The sequence below is a fragment of the Cucurbita pepo genome, chromosome LG04, assembly GCF_002806865.2.
Source record: "Cucurbita pepo subsp. pepo cultivar mu-cu-16 chromosome LG04, ASM280686v2, whole genome shotgun sequence".
Classification (NCBI taxonomy): Eukaryota; Viridiplantae; Streptophyta; class Magnoliopsida; order Cucurbitales; family Cucurbitaceae; genus Cucurbita; species Cucurbita pepo.
In genome coordinates this window covers 11,715,022-11,737,481 of record NC_036641.1, presented here as the reverse complement: position 1 = coordinate 11,737,481, position 22,460 = coordinate 11,715,022, and the positions used below count along the sequence as shown (strand labels likewise).

At 39.0% G+C, this 22,460-nt stretch overlaps 3 protein-coding genes and 1 non-coding gene across 8 annotated transcripts; 1 reads left to right on the top strand and 3 right to left on the bottom strand.

Annotated features, from left to right (window-relative positions):
• Positions 1-1,459: 1,459 nt before the first annotated feature.
• LOC111792645 lies at positions 1,460-11,393 on the bottom strand. Of its 5 annotated transcripts, none has more exons than XR_002814843.1 (10): positions 10,611-11,393; positions 8,604-9,923; positions 6,591-8,366; positions 4,958-6,049; positions 4,570-4,674; positions 4,322-4,411; positions 3,347-3,457; positions 2,694-3,262; positions 2,371-2,536; positions 1,460-2,134 (listed from the first exon to the last, which is right to left on the bottom strand). XR_002814843.1 is itself a non-coding variant. In XM_023674187.1 (10 exons), the coding sequence occupies exons 2-9, from the start codon at positions 10,665-10,667 to the stop codon at positions 2,723-2,725; spliced, it is 5,091 nt and encodes a 1,696-aa protein (XP_023529955.1). In that variant the 5' UTR covers positions 10,668-10,712; positions 11,272-11,393; the 3' UTR covers positions 2,219-2,536; positions 2,694-2,722. The 5 variants fall into 5 exon arrangements, 3 of the variants coding, with proteins under 3 accessions (XP_023529955.1, XP_023529954.1, XP_023529956.1); XR_002814844.1 differs by having other exon boundaries at positions 2,443-2,536; XM_023674187.1 differs by lacking the exon at positions 1,460-2,134 and having other exon boundaries at positions 2,219-2,536; positions 10,611-10,712; positions 11,272-11,393.
• Positions 11,394-12,258: 865 nt separating this feature from the next.
• Positions 12,259-16,835, top strand: LOC111793488 (heparanase-like protein 1). Its single transcript, XM_023675393.1, has 10 exons — positions 12,259-12,612; positions 13,025-13,295; positions 13,381-13,417; positions 13,500-13,683; positions 14,460-14,608; positions 14,690-14,923; positions 15,002-15,191; positions 15,292-15,417; positions 15,511-15,610; positions 16,168-16,835. The coding sequence occupies exons 2-10, from the start codon at positions 13,086-13,088 to the stop codon at positions 16,558-16,560; spliced, it is 1,623 nt and encodes a 540-aa protein (XP_023531161.1). The 5' UTR covers positions 12,259-12,612; positions 13,025-13,085; the 3' UTR covers positions 16,561-16,835.
• Positions 14,199-14,305, bottom strand: LOC111794156. The gene has a single exon (XR_002815047.1). It is a non-coding gene; the product is annotated as a U6 spliceosomal RNA (small nuclear RNA).
• Positions 16,836-17,834: 999 nt separating the features above from the next.
• LOC111792298 (peroxidase 41-like) lies at positions 17,835-22,195 on the bottom strand. Its single transcript, XM_023673671.1, has 2 exons — positions 21,007-22,195; positions 17,835-18,023 (listed from the first exon to the last, which is right to left on the bottom strand). The coding sequence occupies exons 1-2, from the start codon at positions 21,938-21,940 to the stop codon at positions 17,965-17,967; spliced, it is 993 nt and encodes a 330-aa protein (XP_023529439.1). The 5' UTR covers positions 21,941-22,195; the 3' UTR covers positions 17,835-17,964.
• Positions 22,196-22,460: the final 265 nt, after the last annotated feature.

The following is a 22,460-nucleotide window of genomic DNA, read 5'->3' as shown; positions in this document are numbered from 1 at the left end:
TAATATTTGGTCCATGTCGTCGGTGTCTTTTAGTTGACTAAATGAAGCCCAATTGAGAGACGCAAAATCAAAACGCCAATATTATCTAATGATATAGTAACAAAATCAAATGGAGAACGTCATCCTTTTTTTTATTTATTTAATCTATGAATATGTGAATTTGATGACCTTTAAGCTAAGAATATAACGTTTAAACCCGTTGAGATATATTGTTTATTGAGATTTTTTTGTATTATTATTGTATTGTTATTTGATATTAAAATATTTTGTTACGGTAAAATTATAGAAGTATAACAGTAAAATGTTATACTTATTTTTTTTTTTTTTTTTCAAGCTTTAATTTTGGTAATTTCATCTACCGACCAACAAATTGATGGAGACAAAACAAAAAACATTCATTACGAGGAACACACTTCTAAGGCCACAAATTGTTGCCTGTTCATTGTTCATTGTACCATACAGCTTGCTCAGTTTTGCAAATGTTTGGTTGATCGTTTTAATAGATATAATTTGCTAAGTTCAAGTGTCATAAACGATTTTTTTTTTTAAATAACAAAGTTTGACATTGAATATGAAAATGAATAACCTTAACTAAATGAATTTATTTACATTATATCACTAAATGAATTTATTTACATTATATCACTGTATAACTTAATTGAATAAGATATACATCATTGACTAAAAAATTAGAATCTGTTAAACTAAAAAAAAATGCAAACGTGCTTTACTTGGTAGTGTTGCCTTAACTAAGATAATTTTTGTAACGAACGATTGTATCTAAAGATTGAATGGGTTACTAACTTAGAATGCAAACAATTCATGTGAGCAATCTTTATAGAGATGATAGGAGTAGAGAACTCGAACATTCAAGTAGCCACATTGCTTCACGTAGAGTTATATCTTTCGATAAATAACATACCCTTACATACAAATGGGATTTGGAACATGTTTTTAAGCACATAAATTTTGGTGGGAAAAAAGTTGATGTTGGATGGGAATAGAGCATGTGGGACAGCCTTTGTTTCATTTGAAGGGATAGTTTCACTGTCTGAGCAAACAAAGGCATTGAAATAATGCTGGAAGTGCCTAAAGACGGCCGAGCTTGGAATAGACTGTTCCATTCTTTTGGTGGCTCAGAATTGCCTTCACTTCCTTCATCGCCTTCAAGATTTTAAGTTATTTGGCTAATGGGAATCTATCATTTTTGGTGCTTCAATTCTCAGTTTCGTTCGTTTATTGGTTATCCTTAACTCTATGGGACCGAGCTTGTTTAAATGAGTCCATGTGCTCGGTAGCCACTACATTATACGAGCCATAACACGACTACGTTAAGACTAAAAAGCCAAAAGTTAGAATCTTTAGAATCAAACCCAAGCCACCGAACATACTGTTCCAAATAGAAAATAAGAACATAAAAGAAAAGAGGAAAGCCCATGTATTTAACTTGCAATCTTGCCTGGAAAAGAGGAAGCTGGATCTAAACGAGAAAGTTCAAGTAATTAATCTTGACCTCGTAAAACATGTTCGAGAAAACCCAATAGAGCAGGAGACTAAAAGAGGTTCGATTGGACATCAGTTAGGCACCTTATGGTAACGACATTAGTAATACGACAGAAAGGTGCTAGTCCAATAGGTGTTGTGTGGTTCTACTCTACATCAACATAGCACACATACATGTGTAGCAAATTCAAATTACAAAATCTAATATCTCAAACTTTAAGACTTAGTTCAGACAAACTTGCCTGATTAGATTATAGGGATATTGCAAAGTACAGAATCAAGTACATGGCGCGTAAGAGAATGCAAGAGAATGCAGATGACGATCAACTAACCTTAGTGAAGGTTCCCTGAAGGGCTTACTCCAGAGACGACTTCTTAGACAATAATACTGAGTGCCCTGGAGAGTCCACAGGAGCTTAGAGGACAAGATCTTATGGTTCATATTCTTCAAGCAGGATCTTGTATTCTTGTCTTCCATGGCTGGATTTTGTGAGTATTTTGCAGACAGAATGGCTGCTTAATCCCAGCTGCAATTCTTGTCTTCCATGGTTGGACTTCTGGCAGGAAAATCTGTGCTGGCTGCTGTAACCACATACACCAATTTGTTGCTCAATCCCGTCCTCACTAACACCTGTTACAAAGTGAAATGGAGACCAAAGAATCTAAATTGTTGACAAATATTTCATGTTGTTTGCTTGGCATGAAAAATCAATAATTTCACGACAGAATGAACGGATTGTTATCTTCTATTCCTCGTGGCCCATCGAATGGAACTGCTATCAGAATCATTAATTATTCATACATACAAACACTAATTCTGATAATAACATATGGTGATCTTGATAGATTAAATGAAAGAATACAAACATTTTTTTTTTCCTTTCATGCTGTGTAGTAGAGCTGAGAAACTTGTTTCATTGTGCTGATGATGACCCTAACCTTTGAATTTGTTGGTATGGTTAACTGTCTTGAAAGTTCTTGCAACCAGTTAGTTGTTTCTTGATTCCAATGACATCATGACCAGAAAGCTCGGCTGAAACAAATACGAAATCAAATCTTACATTAGACATCAATAGATAATAAGATGGGGCTGAATAAACATTCTTTTTAATCTTCGTTTTAAAAAAATAATTCTGTAAAGATAGTTTTCAAAAATGTTTTTAGAATATTGGTTAAGACTCATCACAAACCCGGAAAATCCCGCATCATGCTTCTCATTTTATTCATCAAACGCAGTGGGAGTATCGGCCGAAAAGAACTGCTCGGCTCTATCAATGAAACTGCCAGGGAATCTATAATGCAACAGCACAGATGCAACTTCTAATGTTGGTTGATTGTGCTTCGAAACTATTTCATCAGATGCTTTAGCTGATCTGTTGTCTCTTAGGTTTCTTGTTCTGTTACTCCTATTGCTATTTCCAGTGGAAGCTCCTCCAGGTCTTCCTAAAGAAGTCCTTGTGGTTCTGCAGACATTGCGGCTGCCTCTAATGGTACCGTCCGTTAGCGATTTTCTAGTTTCAGGACCATTTGGGTTAAATTCATTAGAATCATCGTTCTCTTGTGCTGAAGTGGATTGAACAGCTGGTACTGGCAGATTATTTTTGCAGGATCTCAGTAATGAGACCAGCATGTCCATACTTAGTTCTTGCTGAACAACGGACTTGTTCTGCTCACACCCATAGCAAGCAGCAACCAGGGTACTGGCCAAGACTGGCATCAATTCAGGGTCACTGAAGAACACAAACGGCAGGTCGCAAACCTAAGCACAGAAATCTCATTCGTCAAATCTCATCAAAATATGAAACTTAGGGATGGGATGGGATCGGTATGGTAGTATACTAACCTTGTGAAGTATGGTAGGGCTCTTTCCCCAGCGAAGAACTTCTTGATTCTCAGGATGGAACAAGGCAAAATGCCCAAGAATGGACAAAGACTCGAGAAGCAGAAGACCAATCTGAGGATGAACAAGCAGGTTTGAAAGCTTAGAACTAAACAATAATGCATAATGGTGCAAAAAGAAAGTATTAACTACATAGATAACTACATAGACCCTATTTACACACATCCCATTTTCAATTAAGTTTCAGCATTGTCAATCAATGAGCTGATTGAAGCCATAAAGAGAGATTAATTTACTTACATGCTCGGTAGGTTTTGTTCGTAACAATTTAACATGGTAAAATAAATCGGCTGATTTTCCTGAACTGTTTGTAACTCTATTTTTGAGTTCGTTTGTACCGTTTTGGGTGATTGTAAGACTAGATGAAAAAGGGATTGGACTCCAAATGGATTTCTTGAATAACATCACATCCTGCCCGTTGGGAAGAATATTTGCCTTTACACAAAGCCTCTCTTGTTAAATGGAGTTCGAAGTTTTCATTGGAACCTAAAGCTTTGAGTAAAGGAATTACTAGCATGCAGCTCTAGATGCCCCTGGCAATCTATTGCCGGATGCTGCGTGCAGGTCAACGAGTGGTCAAGTCTAATCTCGGTCAAGGTCATAGGTTTTGTTTTGGGAGGAATCTCTGGCTGCTTCAAACTTACTATTGGCATTCCAAGACTGTAAAAAGTGTTGATTCCAACTTCTTACTCGTTAATCAAAGTCAGTCAGAGAAACACCAAGGACTTGGCTCTTAACATCCTATCATTGTAATGCACAACTAGGGTTATCATGTTCACATCTATAGACTATAGGAAAATAATCGATCAGCCCATGAAAAAAAAAATTGCAGCTAGTAGTTGTCTCGCATGCTACCATATGGAAAAAGCACGCGCCTATACTTAACACTAACTTGTAAAAATAGCACACATGAATTACCGGATCACTAGGAGTTGTCCACTTGCTTGAGCAATGCGAGAGAAGGAAACTCATTAAATGGAAAAACTCCATTTTCAGGTCTGGCCTAGCCTGAAAGAAAATGAGGATGTAACTCCTGGTTAGCTTGGAGTTAATGATCTGGTATTAGTATCTCTTCTTATGAGACTTAGTAATTTATATCTAAGGATCAACATTGAACAATCCCAATTAGTTATAGACAAAGTTCCACTTGAAATAATGCCTCTTACCAGCATTCGCTGAATAAATTTAAGATCCAAGAACGCCAGATTGTTCAACACCTTCAGCACACCAGTAGCAACATCTTCAAAATTAGATGGAAGGATATATGAGGCCTGAAACATAGTAAAGACATCCAAATTTTTTGCTCAGCTTGCTGAATCAATTACCGTATTTGGCAATGCTTAGATAAGTGTAACTTGAAAATCTAAACAAACGGCTGCCAAACTTCAAAATCTATCAGGAAAAGTTGAACTTAAAGTGCTTCGGTTATGCTATATCTAAAAAATGTATTTTAAACATATCTGACAGAATCCAGTAATATTAAACACCAAACTACGAGTTGTTTCATACTCAAATTTTCTCAGAGATATTAATGCATTTGACAAGTGAACGTACCTGTTCAGATGATAACCTATTGTTTGCTTGAAGCAAAACAGCTGTTAATAAGGACAGGAGACCAACAATTCCAGTATCAGATATAGCAGACAGTAAGTACGCAATTGGAGGTTTCAATTTTGTAATATTTTTTATCCATTGGTCAGATACAAGATCCATCGGTTGTTTCTGATCCCCTTGGGATACAGAAGTTTTTGAGATAACTTCACTATCTTGTAGTTCGCCCTGAACATTGGTCCGGAGATTAACGCCATTTGCCTCGATCGAGCAGTCAGTCAGCTTCCTCTGACCTCCATCAGTGGGTATCATCCCATCGTTTTTCTTTTGCTCACTCGATTCATCATCCAGTTTATCTATTGCTATTTTTTGTTTTTGTACAACTTTAACCCCATTTAACCCAGATTCTGACGGACTATCATCTTCAGTGAAACCAGTTCCAATAAAATCTTTAGACTGGAGAGAAATAGCAATTTCACTTCCATCTTCCGCCAATTTTTCACTAGCGGGTAACATAAAATTAATGGTACTATCAGTTCCAGGTCTTGATGTTAAAACCACCAAAAGACGAATACTTAAGAGAATGGAAGAAGGAAATGGGGACCCTTCCACCTGAGGTCTATCATAAAGCGCAAAAAGGTCTCGGAGCCGATGAATAACCTGGTAAGCAACCAATAGTTCCAACAAACTATCCCACATTTGGAGTTGCGGTCCTTCAGGCCTTACATGACCGATTATTGTTGTGATAGTCCACAAGGACCCATCCAGTACTTCGGAGCTTGACTCAAAATTTTCAATAGACGTTTTGCTTGATGGAAGCACATTACCAGGGGCATTAACAGAAGCTGCAAACTTGATGTAGTTCTCAAGGGCTGTTGATAGCATTGGGATGATTGGTGGCAAGAGATTCTGCCCAAGAAAGTAACTTCTGTTTGCAGATGCAGATAATACTACCCTTAGCAATTTCAATAGATGTATCATCACTTGACAGGCTTCAGGTTTAGATGTGTGAGAAGCAGGAAGAGCCGAAGCAATAAAATCAAGTAAGCCAGCTTGGCGAGAAGCTTGCAGCTCGAGTTCCCTTCCATCCAAATACTATAAAACAAAAATTGTCAAATGCAACAACACATAACATAAATGCATACAAATCAAATAGACAAGAATTCATTTTTCTTTTGGAAAAAAGCACATTATGCTATCTTTAGTACAGAGATGTGCGATGAAACAATTCTGCGTGATGATCCTCAAAGAGATGAATATGAGTTATGCAAAGATAAAATTTGCAAGCTGTAATTTGCATAAAACAGACGAATACGAGTTATGTAGATGAAAGTTGCAAGCTGTAATTTGCATACAACAAGCTAAAGTTGCAAATACCACATCTCATAGTTCCAATTCAAATTACTTTAAATCGATATCCAGCTTCCAACTGATCTATGCTAACTTATAAGCAAGGAAATCTCATAAAATTCTCTTCTCTAGAAGGTAATAAACCCTATAAACAAGTAGATAATGGACAAACTGGAGGAATGGGGAATTCATACTGTTGTCTGTTTAATAAAATTGTAATAAATTTCACTATAAAAAACTCCACCCCCTCACTTAAAAATAAACAAACATTGGTGTTTAGTAGTACCTTGATCATTTCAGCAATTATCAGCCCTAAACTTGCAGCCCCTTCTTTCCTTGCTTGGCGAAGTTTTTGAAGTTCTTGAAGCCACCTACCTATTTTTGCCCTTGCAGTTCCTATGGATGTTCTATATCCAATGCCAATATTCTCAGCACCAGTAACGGGCTCAATAAATTCATACTTCAGAGCCATAAGCCTCTGTCGGATTCTTTTGATCTTTCGTTTCATGTGTTGTTGCATCGTCGTCTTACCCATTGCAAGACCAGAATCCAAGTCAGAGCTACTTGGTGCCTGCTCATCACCATTATTGTTCGGTGTCGATCTACTCTGACCATCCTTATGCACAATTCGTCGCAGCAAGGGTGAAGATTGGTCCCTAAAATCCATAGAAGCCCTCTCTCGTATTTGCTCCAAATAAAACTTCCGCCGTTGTTCACTTTCACTAAGTCGCTCAGCCAATTTCTGGGCCATAAGTTCAGCTTCTTCTTGCTGGGCTCTTGCTCTTTCAACCTTCCTTCGAAGCTGTTCCATGGCCCTCGCCTCCCTTGCCGCGCTTGATGCTTTTCGTTCTTCTTCCCTTCGAACATGAGCCTCTTCTTTTTTCCTCTGTGTTTCAGCAAGACGCTGCAATTTTTCAGCTTCAATCAATTTCTTTCGTTCTAACACTGCTTCTTCTCTAGCCATATCTTCCTTTTGTTTAATTTTCATTACTTGAAGCTTTTCAGCTCTCCTTAATTCAGAACCATGAAGCTTCTGCCGCAATATAATCTTTTTATTTTCTTCATTTAAGGAGGTGATGAAACGAACCTCATTGACCTTACTACTTTCATCACCAGCTCTCTTCACAACTTGAGCTAGGAAAGCTTCATGCCGAGATTCACTGCGCTGGTGACGAGCATACATTCCTTCCCGTAATTTCATAGTGCGTACAGCCTGCCATTCATTTACACGAATTAATTTCTCTGAAGTACGCTGTAGTTTCTGAACCCTTTCATTCTCTAGATCACTTCTAATTTTCATTGCACGAGCATGCTTTTCTTCTGCCTCTCTTTTGACATCTAAAGAAGTTTTCTTCTTCTTGTCAGGGGACATTAGCTTATCGTGCAGCACACGTACACGCTCAGCACTTTTCCTGGCCATGCCTGGTAAATGTGAAACGCGAGAACTAATACGAACAGATGATGAAAGTATATCTTCCCAATTCCTCTTTTCTTTCCATGCATCCATGGATTTCCGAGCAGCCATATTCCTCTTCTCCTTTTCCTTGTCTTTTTCAGGAACAGTTGCTTGTCTTTTCGAATTATCTGTAGCTTTCTGATTTTTCTCACACATACCTTCTGCTAGTGCTCGTTCTCTTTTAGGAAGTAGCTTTTCTACATCAGATTCTACTTGTTCTCGCTTAAATTTTACAGCAAGAGGTGGCTTGGACGTATTTATAGAAGAAGACAAGGAACTATGTGGGCGTGAACGTCCATTTTGCACAACATTAACCTTCTCAGTACCGATTGACTCAATATTCTTTTCTTTTCCACTAAGATTCCCTGGAGTGTGATCTGCACCTTTACTTTCTGTTGTCTTTAATGCAGAATCTGCAGCATGAGACAGTATATTATTTACTGTAGATGTTTTCTTCATCTGATCCATAAACTGTGGACACTCAGTCCCAGAGACATTTTTGCTTGCTTCAAGCATGTTGGCTCTCTCTTGCCGAATTTTCTTAAATGCCTCAAGCGATGATGATAAAATCTCTGCTTTATGAGGAGAATTTGTCATTCTCCGGACCTGCATTTTTTATTGCATAATTGGGTTTCAAGTTCTTAACAAAAAAAGTAGCAATACAAGCAAACAATTCACAACAGGAAACTAATAACAAGAAGTATAGGAGTTAATATATGATATACTCATGTTGCACAAGTGCTAAAAAAAATATATGTACTTATATTTGCAAAAAAAGAAGATATAGCCACATCAGAGAATCTGAAAATCGCTTGACAAAAGAACAGTCAAACTCGAGCTCACCTCCCAAGAGAGAGCATGTGGCCTACAATGGTCACTCCTCATAGTGATTGGCATTCCATCAACAGACTGAGAAGACAACCTCTTCACCTCTTCAAACTCCTCCACCCTAGCATTTAGATCTTTAAAATCAGATGTAGCCTCTTTAAGAACAAGAATAGCTTCTTTCATCTGTTCCAAGTCACATTCCAGTTCACAAAGGAGATAGAGTTCATCTACAGCTCGATTAAGATTCTCAAAAAGGAAACACCAGAGCCGCTGCCTAAACCTTTCTTTACTCTCACCTGTCTCACCTTCACTGGGCACACTCACAACTTGCACATTATGAGTTCCACTCCCTTGTTCAATTTGAGCATCTTCAACCGGACCAGAGGAACCCCCTGAATTTTCAGGTTCTTTAGTTTCAGTTGAGAGTAATTCAGCCTCCTGAACAATCAATGGCGAACTAGACAACTCACTCTTACCAGCTGCTTCATGGAGCTCTGGATTTTCTACCTCAGGCTCAGGTAACTCAACAGCCTTCTGGACTTTTGGCTCAGTTCCAGCTTCCTCACTAGAGGGAGAGTTAAAACTTGAACTGTAATCTTTTATAAGTTTGTTGTGTTCAGTGCCTATATCCTTGCAATTTGAGTCGTCGGTACTTGGACAGACTGTTGCTTCACTATTACTCAATAATTCCAGATCTTCTCTAAATTCTCTATTGAAATCTTGGTGGCTAACTTGGCAAAATTTGACCTCATCAGTTGATAAAAGAGCCTGATGAGAGGCCTCCTCTTCTCTGACTGATAATGCACCCAATTTGATCACTTGTGTATCAGGGGAAGAGATGTGTGAAGCCAAGTCATGCTTACCCTCATTCTTTTCAGAGACGCCTAGATCAACCTCTCCAATATTACCAAACTTTATTTCAACTCCATTAGCACTGTTATTCAATACCAAACTACCATCCTCAAGATCACCCCATTTGATTTTCTGAGCCACTCCAGGGATATCTTTGTGGGAGACATTCCCATATTCTCCACTTCCACCATGAGAATCTATAACATGCAAAACGGATGACTTGGGGACTTCAATGTCTTGTCTGACCGTATCAGACAAGTGTGGACCGCCATCGTCCCCAGTTGATGTAGAAATATATTTCTCAGTATTAATTTGGGTATGAACAGCATAGCTTCCTCCTGATGTTGGAGGATGAGACTTTGACCTATCATTTCGGGCATTTTTATTCACCAGATGTGGACTGCCCGAAGAATTAGATGAATTTTTTCCCGAAAATCCTCCAACCCAGCTCTGTAGGGAAAACTTAGAACTACTCCTATGTTTCTGGGCAACAAAATAGCATATTTATACAAAGGTTAGCTTCGCCACCACAAAAAATACGATATAATTAGAGCATAACCAGGAAGGTAACAAACATGAACCCAGCACCCATGGTGGAGGAGGCTAACAAAGCCAACGAAATGGATAATATTGATGTTCAATGAGAAGGAGCAAAAAGTTGGATGTTAAATTATATAGTGCATGTAACTCAAAAGTGAATAAAAAACTACTTCGCATGACATTAGCAGCACCTCGAGAAGGAAAGAACAGCCCAACAGATATCCAAGTCTACTTGGACTCCTATGCCGGTAAAATTTCTAGAGTACCTACATTACAAACAAATAACTCTGATGCTCAAGTTTTCATCTAATAACAAAACATAATCTTCAGATGCAATTAAATAATCCATTTCAAAGAAACCAAGTTTGATGTCCCCAAATTCTTTGACTAATTATTGAAACAAACCACAACTCTGTAGAAAAGAAACTCTTATATATCTCCGCGTGAGAAAAATGAGAAATCGGTGGGCTTCGGGGACCTTCTCGCATGTCATGTATGGTTCATCCATTAATTCCCAGCGAAATCAACGATAAACAATAAGAAACATTCATCTTCCCTAAACCCACTCTCTAATCATCATAAAAGGAGGAAGAAGAAGAAGAAGAACTTAGCCGATAATGGAGTTGTCACCTTTTTCACTTCGAACCATCCTGATCCCTGATCGTCACCTCCACCGCTGTTCTCCATCTCCAATTGATCAGAACTCAGATTTCATTTTTCAAAAATGCAAAACTAAAAGAAAAAATAAATCAAATTCTTGCTGTAACACCCAATTCCTCCAAGTCGTAGAACCAAAGCTAACCCTCCTAATTCCACGGCATCACAAATCATTACAAAATTGAAATTGGTTGAATCGATCACATCCATGAACGACCGCGTGGAAAGACAAACAAAACTGCACCTCAATATAGTAAAAATTGGGCCGGATTATTCAGGTGCATACAGAAATCTAAATATTCAGAATTCCAGTTAGCCTGAGGAACAATGCAATGAATAAAAAACTACAATACTCGCAATTGAAAAACTCCAATGGCAGTGGCAGGTGGCTAAGGTTTTTCTAGGGCTTTATTTTATGCAATATAAAGCGTGCAGTACACAAATAAGGGAGGAGGCACGAGTAGGAGGAAATTTAATATTATATCAGAGAGAAAACGAAGAAAAATTGAAGAAATGGAGAATGATCAAACAACTTTTCATTTTTTTCAACAGAGGGGTCCCTTTTTTCAGACATGGAACTGTGTAATTCAATCAAAAATCCTTCAAAATGCTAAAGAGGACAACGAATTTTCACCATCAGAAACGGATCGGTGTTTGAATATGGCTGTAAGGGACGAGACAATCATGTTCTTGTTCGTTCATACTCGTAATATAGTGTAGCAGTGCTTCGTCGTGCTCGAACCTCTGTTCATCGCCATTAGCTAACGCAATACAACAATAAATATCTCATTTTTATGTTTTTTTTTTTTTAATTTGGTTTTTTTTTTTCCAATAAAATCTTTATTTTTAGAGAAAATAAGCGACAGGTTGACTTGGGGACGTTGAAGAAAGTGAAAGATTAATTTTGATTAATATTTAATATATATATTTAATTTTATAATTTTGTTATTAATAGTTTTGGGATGAAAATTACGGTTTGAACCAATAATAAGATAGGGAACCGGAACAGATTCCTCTCCGTAGATATAAAAATGCAACAAAAATCTCATATTGATTAAGAAACGTAAAAACTATTGATACACACGAGGCCTTACAAGCGGTATCAGAGTCATAATCTAAACCTAATTATACTGATACGATGATTATATAGAGATTTAAGAGTACGATAGCGATTGATTCTTGACACTAAAAAATTATCTTATATTACCAACCAGCTATTTATTAATTATTATTACACCTTTAAATGATTATAATGATAAGTATGAAATTCCATCAAACCCCACAATAAATTATATTTTAATTCGACCCTTTTAGTTAATATTTTTTTTTTTTCTTTCCCCAAAAAGTTATGAACGTAATTGATTAAAAAACAGAAGCCATGCTTGTCAGCAAATTGTATTTAATTAGTAAAAACATTCTATTGGCGTGAAAAATCTTTACTTCCTCAATCAAAATCAAAACTTTTGAACAATTAAATATACAAAAAGGTGGAGTAATTATGTTATTGGATGAACAGAGCATATTTCACAGCATCCTTTTGAAAAAGTGGAAGAAAGTATATGGGTTAAAGCATCCATCTTAATTAACCCTTAAAGCAACCCATAAGCTTTTCAATTAGTCCTAATCCATCATTTAAATCTTAAACAGCCCTCCTTTTCTCTCCAGCCGTCGTTTCATTTCAACCCATCGGATTTTTTTAACTGGGTGCCGACTATTTGGTTGATTAGAACTGTTTTCGTCACCCAACCCACGATTAAATTGCGCATCAGTCGGTGTTTGGATGGAAGATTTTAAGTGAAAAGGACAAATATGTGAAAGATCCAGTTCGCCCGCCAGAGCTATCACTGTACTTGTTCACTGTAATTCGTTGATATTCAAAGACTCGCAGGAGGTGCTGGAAACAGCAAGGGGTTTCGCTAAAACGTGCTAGCATCGCAGATGCTTCGAAAGCTCAGCTGAGTTGCATCTTTTCAAGGTAAACTTATGCAAATCGATGCTTGTTCTTCACTGGGTTGATCTGATTTGCTTGAGTAGCATCTGGGTTGCCTCGAATTTGATTATCTCAGTGCTATAATGATTCGGTTCTTAGGTGTACTTTTAGTTTGGATGCTTTTATTTCCTGTTCTTCATATTTTTCCCAAGAAACAAGCAAGAAATCTACATAGAACCCAAGAATTCTATTACAACTACAAATTACTGTTAGTTCTATCTTCTTTTTCTCTTTACAATCTTCTTTAAAACCTGTTCTTCTTAGGCTACTGTTAGTTCTTAACAATGTTTTAAATTGTCAGCTGGAGACACTAAACAACAGATCTTGTCCTTCCATTCACATATGTTATAAGAAACATATCCGTCAAGAAAATCATGTCAGTGTTCTTATGATGTAGGGCGTGTAAACTGTGTGAATTCGTGCAAATTGGTGTCTGAGGCTGCTTATTTCACTGACCAATGGGCTTCAGCATCTCCTTGTTGCTTCTTTTAGCTTCTCTACCTGCTATCTTGGCTCAGAGACCGACACATGCTAGTATCATAATTGATGGAGCTTCAGTAGTTGCTGAAACCGATGACAACTACATATGTGCCACCATTGATTGGTGGCCTCATGATAAGTGTAATTACAATCGTTGTCCATGGGGGTATTCTTCTGCAGTAAATTTGGTGAGAATTAGATGATCCATACCCTCAATGTTTTAGTCGCTTGTTCTTTGTGATTGATTCAAGCTCTATTTGTTCCCTTTTTCAGAACTTGTCTCATCCTCTTCTAACCAAGGCAATACAAGGTATTTTTAGAATGATCCTGTGTATAGAATCTTCTTTAAACTGCAATACTTACATTGTTGTTGCGTGGTTGACACTTGGAAGCTTTTGAGCATTTGAGGATAAGAGTTGGTGGTTCGCTACAAGACCAAGTGGTGTACGACGTTGGAAGTTTGAAGGCGCCTTGCCATCCATTTCAAAAGATAAAATGGGGGCTGTTTGGTTATTCCAAGGGGTGTTTGCACATGAGTAGATGGGATGATCTAAACCAATTATTCAAGACCACAGGGTAAAACATTAATGTCTTTACTTTCTTTGCAACTCCTTAGTCGTAACCCATCAACTTTAAGTTTTTAGGTTGAACGATGGTTGAACATGGTATCGAGTCATTTCCTTCCCAATTAATATCGATATCCACTTTGTGGATCTTCTACAAATTTTCGAGCCCACAAGTGAAAGGAGTGCTAGAAGTGTTGTTGTAATAGCTCAAACTCACCACTAGTAGACATTGTCTTCTCTGGGCTTTCCCTTTCGTGTTCCCTTCAAGGTTTTTAAAACGTGTCTACTAGGGAGAGGTTTCCACGTCCTTATAAAGAATGTTTCGTTCTCCTCCCCAATCGATATGAGACCTCACAATCCACCCCCTTTAGGGCCTAACGTCTTCGCTGACATTCGTTCCCTTCTCCAATCAATGTGGGACCCCCTAATCTACTCCCCTTTGGGGCCTAGCATCCTTGCTGGCACACCGCCTCATGTCCACCCCCTTCGGGGCTCAACCTCCTCGCTAGCACATCGCTTGATGTCTAGCTCTGATACCATTTCTCAATTTGTGTGTGTCATCCTTGCACAGGGACCGTGCTAATCTTCTCTCTATTGTTCCAATGTCCGAGTAAGATTAAATTTGCATTACCCATCCGTTTAAGCTTTTTGATTTAACAACTCCTATAGATCTCTAATTCCTGTACGTTCTGAATCTTTGTCAAGTATTATGCATGTTAAAAGGGAAATATTAGATTGGAGCATCCCTACACAAGTCTTATCATGGATAAAATCCTACATTTTCAGGGCCATAGTGACCTTTGGCTTGAATGCACTCCGTGGAAGGCACCGGACGCAAAGAGATAAATGGGGAGGAGAGTGGGACTCTACCAATGCTTGGGATTTTATAAATTACACCATCTCAAAGGGATATGCAATAGATTCATGGGAATTTGGTAAAAGACTCTAAAAGTTACCAGTTCTTATGATCATTTGGTCTGTGGCCTCAGCTCAACTTCATATCCTTAAAACTGCAGGTAATGAATTGAGTGGACATGGCGTCGGTGCGAGTGTCGACGTCGAACTGTATGCAAAAGATGTGATCAAGCTAAGAGACATCATCAATGATTTATACAAGAATTCGAACTCGAAACCTTCCCTTCTAGCACCAGGAGGATTCTTTGAGCCAGAGTGGTATGCTAAGCTTCTTCAGGTTTCAGGATCCAATGTTGTGAATGTCATCACACATCACATATACAATCTTGGGGCTGGTAAGTTAATGTTGTATCCAAAAACAAATGGATCAATCTTGTCTGTTCTCTTCTTCATTGCTGGCCTTCTCATTGCAGGCATTGATCCCCATCTGGCAAACAATATATTGGATCCACATTACTTGAGCAGGGTATCAGAAACCTTCAACAGGCTAGACCAAACCATCCAAGTTCATGGTCCATGGGCGTCGGCGTGGGTCGGGGAGTCTGGCGGGGCCTATAACAGCGGCGGTCGTCATGTATCCAACACATTCATTAATAGCTTTTGGTAATCTTCATTGCCATTAACATGTAGTCATGTCTTGTAATGCTTGTTTCGATCGAGTAAATCGTAAAGTGATCGTTTGTATGTTACGTGTATACTCTAGGTACTTAGATCAGCTGGGATTGGCATCCAAGTACAATACCAAAGTGTATTGTAGGCAAACATTAGTTGGAGGTCACTATGGTCTGCTCAACACATCCACACTTGTGCCAAATCCAGATTTTTACAGGCAACTCTTACAATTTAGCAATATTAACTCTTTTAGATATCTTTGAAGTCCTTTGTGTATCTGATTTTTACATCCGTTTGATTTTTGAAACAGTGCACTTCTGTGGCATCGGCTTATGGGGAAAACTGTTCTTCCCATTGGTAGTGATGCTTCGTCGTACTTACGCGCATACGCTCATTGTTCGAGAGGAAGTGTAAGTGCTCTTTTCATTCAATTAGAAAAGTTTACAATGTTGTTTGATAATGATCTTTGTGAGATCCCACATCGGTTGGAGAGGGGGACGAAACATTCCTTAAGGGTAATGATCTTTGTGAGATCCCACATCGATAGGAGAGGGGAACGAAGCATTCCTTATAAGGGTGTGGAAACCTCTCCCTAACGGACGCGTTTTAAAAACCGTGAGGCTGACGATGATATGTAACGGGGCAAAGCGGACAATATCTGCTAGTGGTGGGCTTGGACTGTTACAGATGGTATCAGAGCCCGACACCGGGCTGTGTGCCAGCAAGGACGCTAGGTCCCCGAGGTGGGTAGATTGTGAGATCCCACATCGGTTGGAGAGAGGGGAGGGAAGTATTTCTTATAAGGGTGTGGAAACCTCTCCCTAACAAATGAGTTTTAAAAATTGTGAGGCTGACGGTGATATGTAACGGGCCAAAGCGGACAATGTGCTAGCAGTGGGCTTGAGCTCAATCTTAGCTTTCGAGAAGTAGCCTAAATCAAATATGTTCCAACTTTGATTGTTCTCAGACTGGTGTGAGTGTTCTGCTGATCAATTTGAGCAACCAGACACATTTCTCAATCCATGTCCAAAACAGCAAAAACATGTTTCTGAATGTCCAAGAAAATGGGGTAATGAGAGAGAATTCCTTCCTGAAAGGCATGAAGAAGAGTGTTGCATGGGTTGGCAACAAAGTCTCTGATGCAACAGTGTCAAGACAAGAATACCACCTGACTCCAAAGGATGGCTACCTCCAAACCCAAACCATGCTTCTAAATGGATCGCCATTGGAGCTCACTGCGGATGGAGAGCTCCCAAGTCTGAACCCCGTCCTCCGGGACGTCAATACTCCGGTCCATATGACCCCGTTGTCGGTTGCTTTCATAGTATTCCCTAACTTCGACGCGCCGTCGTGCTTGTGATTTCATACCATGTTTGCAGCATAACTGTAAAGCTTATAGAAGCTGCATGAGTTCTGAATAATTGTACAATATCATCATAAGTTATTGTTTGTTATGATTAATTGGGAAGATGTACAATAAGCTGTGGTTGACTGAAGTTTGATAGACGTTGTATTAAACTGTTTTTGCATTCCCTTTGTGGAGCTTGAAGTCTGTGAAGCACACAGTAATTCGTGAGATTTTCCCTGTATTTCTCAAGTTAAACAAATATCGATGTCTGCATATTGGGACTTAAATTCTGCTTGTTCTTATATTTTGCTCAAATTTTCCCTTTATATTTTGCTCAAATTTTCCCTGTATTTCAATATTTATTTAGTGGCGGAGATATATAAGTTAGGCTCAAATTGATATTCTCTATGAGTATTTAGAAAATAGGGCGTGGAAACTTCTTCCTAACAAACATGTTCTAAAAGTGTCTTCCTAAGGAGGGTGTGGTGTGAATTTGGGTTGGGTTGGTGCGGGTTGTCAGGTTCCTAAGGAGGGTGTAGTGTGAATTTGGGTTGGGCTGGTGCGGGTTGTCAGGTTCCTAAGGAGGGTGTAGTGTGAATTTGGGTTGGGCTGGTGCAGGTTGTCAAGTTCCTAAGGAGGGTGTAGTTTGAATTTGGGTTGGGTTGGTGCGGGTTGTCAAGTTAGATGTACATCCTTACCATTTGTAACAATTCAAGTTCACATTTGTAACAATTCAAGCCCACCGCTAGTAGTTCGGCACACTGCCTAGTGTCGACTTTATACCATTTGTAACAACTCAAATCTACACCTAGTAGCTATTGTGCATCTACACCTAATAGCTATTGTGCATCTACACCTAGTAGCTATTGTGCATCTACACCTAGTAGCTACTGTGCATCTACACCTAGTAGCTACTGTGCATCTACACCTAGTAGCTACTGCTTGCACACTCTCTAGTGTCAACTTTATATCATTTGTAACAACTCAAGCCGCTCTGGCACACCCTTTAGTGTCGACTCTATTACCATTTGTAACAACTTAAGCCTATCGCTAGTAGCTCTGGTAGACCCTCCAGTGTCGACTCTATACCATTTGTAACAATTAAAGTCTACCTTTAGTAGCTTTGGCACACCCTAATGGACTCTATACCATTTGTAACAACTTAAGTCTACCGCTAATAGCTCCGGCACACCACTCTATACCATTTATGTCTACTAGGGGAGTGTTAGTGTTCGTATAAAAAAATTTTAAAAAAAATTTAAAAAAAACTAAGAAAATTGAGTTGATTAAAACATGAAATAACCACAATTACAAAAAGATATTCCTCTTCCTCTCACTCTCTTCCATCAATAAACTCTCTACAATGTTCTTTTCCAAATCAATCTTACGAAAAAAAAGACGAATAAAATCCCCTTTTTAATGGTTGATTGAATTGAACGCATCGCATCTTGTCCTCACTTCTCCTTTCCCGCCAGTTTTCACCTCGCGAACGCTCATCTTCTCCATCGCGTGTCCGAAATCCTTGAAGAATAATGCCTGGTTTCCTGCATACATCTCCACGAATTTCTTTGTCCTTGGATCCTTCACCAGCGCGTGATCGGACGCCAACAGTCCCATTCCTCTCAGCAGATTCTGGTAGTATGCGTTGTCGAACTTCCCTGGTGTTACAGGGTCGCTGTACGCCGAAGTCGCTGGATTCTTCTCGTAATCGGCGCAGGACTTCTTCAACGCCTCAGCGTATTTCGAATTAATCTCAGGATCTGTTGGTGTGTTTTTGCTGAAATTGAACAGCCGGTCGCTGAATTCCTTGCAATTTGAGAATCCGATCGTGCGTCCGCCATATAGCGCTACCATTTCTTGAATCGTGAAGCCTTTCGCTGTGTATAGCTTGATCAACTCGTCGATTGATTGATTCGGTTTCGGAATGTTACCTTCCACGTCTGAAACTTTGGAGACGAGGCTATCTTCTCGCCCTAATTCAACTTTGTAGGACGGTCCGCCTGCGGCCGCGATGAGATCTCTAGTCGCTTGCGCTAACACGTCGGAGCAAGAGACAATCCCAGGGCAGGAGAGCTCTAAGGTGATCTTGGCTCGAGTGACGACGTCAAAGGCGTCACCAGGAAGATCGCGGTTGACTTCAGCATCGCGCTCGGCGTGGTTGAAGACATTGGATGAAACAAGAACAGAGCCATCGCAGCCTCCAACCAAACAATCGCTGAACAAAAGGCGCATAGATGCAGCGGCGGTGACAGGGCTAGTAGCATGCTTGCGAGCAACAGTGTCATGAACGATCTGTGCAAAATCGGGGCAAGTCTTCTGGTAATAATGGAGAGAAAGCTGAGATTGAACTGAGAAAGGAAGAGATAGGAAAAGTAGAAGAAGAAGAGCGGGAGAGTGAAGGAAGGCCATGGCGGTAGAGGAAGGAGGCGGGGGGAAACCTGCTTCCTCTGGATGTGGAAAAGTGGAAGGGGTGTGTGGTAGTGTGGGGAGGAGGAAGAAGGAAGCAATTGCAGTGTGAGGAAAACGGAGGGGATGAATGGGGGTTAAAAAGAAGATGGAGCAGTGGATGGGAGAGATTTTGGGAGATTAGTTAGGGAGGAGGCTGCTAATGACCTCCAAATTCTTGCCATTGATGACTGAATCAAACCCATTGCAAGGGATGGTTTGTAAGTGCCAGGTGGGTCCTCTGATGTTTATGTTAACAACTACGAAAACCATCCCATCAGAGGGTTATAATCACTACCAGCTTAAGGAGTAAGGGTGGAGCTTATTATCTGTCTAAACGTCATACCTCTGTATCTCTACCCCGCGCTGCATGAGGATAGGCCAAATGCAGTAACGGAAGGAAATGCCACTAAGTAACAGTCTTAAGTCACATAATACGCACCTCAGAAGCCTTTACTCGCCCTACAATAGGATTCACTCAGCAATTGGATGATGCAGTAACCGAAGGAAATGCCACTAAGCCTTCGACATTGGCGCACAGTGGATGGTGCCCTCGGAACCACTCTAAATACACTCACATGGACGGGAGAGGTTCTGGCAGGGGTTTACATAATTGGAGTTGGGTTGAGAGTGTTTTTTTTTTACCCAACCCAAATTGTGTTGGGGTTGGGTTGTTTGGTTCTTTTTTTTATTTTTTTAAAAAAAGTTTATTTATTCATCTTTCATAATTATTCTATACAATTTAAATTGTATAATTTTAGATAAAAAGTAATAAAGGTTCACAATTAAATATAAATTAATTTATCATCGTTAAAAAACAAATTCATTGTAACCGGATCAATATAAAACTAAAGAGGGAAGATACTTTTTAATAATTTATTACTCTAAAAGTAAAGAAATTAAAAAAATAATAAAAATAATTAATGGGAAAAACTATATATAACAAAAATAAAAAATATTTTAACTTGGTGGGCCCTAAATTATTAAAAAAAATTGTGATATTTATAAGTTAACCGCACATAAAATGGATAAAAAAATTAGTTGAAATAGATTTGAATAAAATTGAGATGAATGATTTAATAGGAAATATTGAAGCATTTTTTTATATTTAAAGAAAAAATAAAACATTTTACTAAAATTAATTAAGTAATAAAAAATATATATATGTAAAAAACTAAACCAAATAATAATTGGGGATAATAAATCTCCATGTATTTTATAAGTTTTGTTTGGTTCGTGTCAATTAGTCAATCCGAGAGTTTTGTCTTATGAACTCAAAATTGAATCGAGGATTTAGAAAAAATAACCCAACTCAGTCTATTCTAGCTGGACTTTATACCGTTTGTAGTTAGTTGATAGCATATATTTTTTTCCATTGAGTTCATAGAACTCATTTCTAAGGTAAGAGGTTCATATTTTTATAAAAATAAAAATATGTTATATATTTTTTCGCTTCGCTATCCAAGGTTGATTTATGCTATTTGTAACAACTCAAGCACATCATTACCTTCTAGTCGGATTTATATCATTTGTAACACTCAAAACCATTGTTAGCAAATATGGCACATGATTCGGTGTTGATTTTGACATCTTGTATATATACCATTTATAACAACTAAAGACCACAAGTAGCAACTATGGCATACGATCTATGGTCGACTTTGATACCAGTTGTAACAATTCAAGCCCACCACTAGTAGTTTTACAATTTTTAAAACGTCAGTCTCACCATCACAAGACCAAAAAATATTGTGAAAAAAAATAAAGGAACAATTTCAATTGATTAAAACATGAAACAACCACAATTACAATCTTCCTCTTCCTCTCACTCTCTTCCATCAATAAACTCTCTACTTCAATCTTTTCTTTTCCAAATCAATCTTACAGAAAAAAAGGGCAAAAAAGAAATTTCCCTTTCGAGAAGACTGATTTATTTATGAAAAGCCAAAATGGCCTAATAGTTGATTGAATTGAACGCATCGCATCTTGTCCTCACGTCTCCTTTCCCGCCAGTTTTCACCTCGCGAACGCTCATCTTCTCCATCGCATGTCCGAAATCCTTGAAGAATAATGCCTGGTTTCCTGCATACATCTCCACGAATTTCCTTGTCCTCGGATCCTTCACCAGCGCGTGATCCGACGCCAGCAGTCCCATTCCTCTCAGCAGATTCTGGTAGTATACGTTGTCGAACTTCCCTGGCGTTACAGGGTCGCTGTACGCCGAACTTCCTGGATTCTTCTCGTAATCGGCGCAGGACTTCTTCAATGCCTCAGCGTATTTCGAATTAATCTCAGGATCTGTTGGTGTGTTTTTGCTGAAATTGAACAGCCGGTCGCTGAATTCCTTGCAATTTGAGAATCCGATCGTGCGTCCGCCATATAGCGCTACCATTTCTTGAATCGTGAAGCCTTTCGCTGTGTATAGCTTGATCAACTCGTCTATTGATTGATTCGGTTTCGGAATGTTGCCTTCCACGTCCGAAACTTTCGAGACGAGGCTATCTTTTCGCCCTAATTCAACTTTGTACGACGGTCCGCCTGCGGCCGCGATGAGATCTCTAGTCGCTTGCGCTAACACGTCGGAGCAAGAGACAATCCCAGGGCAGGAGAGCTCTAAGGTAATCTTCGCTCGAGTGACGACGTCGAAGGCATCACCAGGAAGATCGCGGTTGATTTCAGCATCGCGCTCGGCGTGGTTGAAGACATTGGATGAAACAAGAACAGAGCCATCGCAGCCTCCAACCAAACAATCGCTGAAGAAGAGGCGCATAGATGCAGCGGCAGTGACAGGGCTAGTAGCATGCTTGCGAGCAACAGTGTCATGAACGATCTGTGCGAAATCGGGGCAAGTTTTCTGGTAATAATCGAGAGAAAGCTGAGATTGAACTGAGAATGGAAGAGATAGGAAAAGTATAAGAAGAAGAGCGGCAGGGTGAAAGAAAGCCATGGCGGCAGAGGAAGGAGGCGGGGGAAAACCTGCTTCCTCTGGATGTGGAAGAGTGGAAGAGTGGAAGGCTGTGTGTAGTGTGGTGAGGAGGAAGAAGGACGCAATTGCGGTGTGAGGAAAATGGAGGGATGAATGGGAATTAAAAAGGAGATGGAGCTGTGGATGGGAGAGATTTTGGGAGATTCGTTAGAGATGAAGCATTGTTAAAGACTTAAATGCTATTTTTGGTAATGTAAAATTCTAAACTTACCTATCAGAAATTTTCAATACAATCCCTACCCAAAAAACGTGTACTTGTACCTACAAAATTGGGGTTGGTTCGATTGTAATCCAACTTTACTTCAAAATTTTCACAACCCAACCCAACCTTCTATTGGTAGAGTTGTCTTAGATATTAATTTTTTATAATTATTTAAACTATAATCTTTAAAAAATAAATAAATGGATCGACAACAAGAAAAAAAAAAAAAATTATAACATTTTGACATAGTTCAAAGTTATCTTAAAATTAAAAATAACT

Excerpts from the sequence above, each read along its gene's own strand:
- LOC111792645 (XM_023674186.1), bottom strand. The coding sequence starts at position 10,667 with ATGGAGAACAGCGGTGGAGGTGACGATCAGGGATCAGGATGGTTCGAA. Across the intron at positions 8,367-8,603 it reads CACATGCTCTCTCTTGGGAG|GTCCGGAGAATGACAAATTC; the intron begins GTGAGCTCGAGT and ends TAAAAAATGCAG. Across the intron at positions 6,050-6,590 it reads TAATTGCTGAAATGATCAAG|TATTTGGATGGAAGGGAACT; the intron begins GTACTACTAAAC and ends TTTGTTTTATAG.
- LOC111793488 (XM_023675393.1), top strand. The coding sequence starts at position 13,086 with ATGGGCTTCAGCATCTCCTTGTTGCTTCTTTTAGCTTCTCTACCTGCT. Across the intron at positions 14,924-15,001 it reads CATATACAATCTTGGGGCTG|GCATTGATCCCCATCTGGCA; the intron begins GTAAGTTAATGT and ends TTCTCATTGCAG. Across the intron at positions 15,611-16,167 it reads CTCATTGTTCGAGAGGAAGT|ACTGGTGTGAGTGTTCTGCT; the intron begins GTAAGTGCTCTT and ends GATTGTTCTCAG.
- LOC111792298 (XM_023673671.1), bottom strand. The coding sequence starts at position 21,940 with ATGGCTTTCTTTCACCCTGCCGCTCTTCTTCTTATACTTTTCCTATCT. Across the intron at positions 18,024-21,006 it reads GAGCGTTCGCGAGGTGAAAA|CTGGCGGGAAAGGAGAAGTG; the intron begins CTGGCGGGAAAG and ends GCGAGGTGAAAA.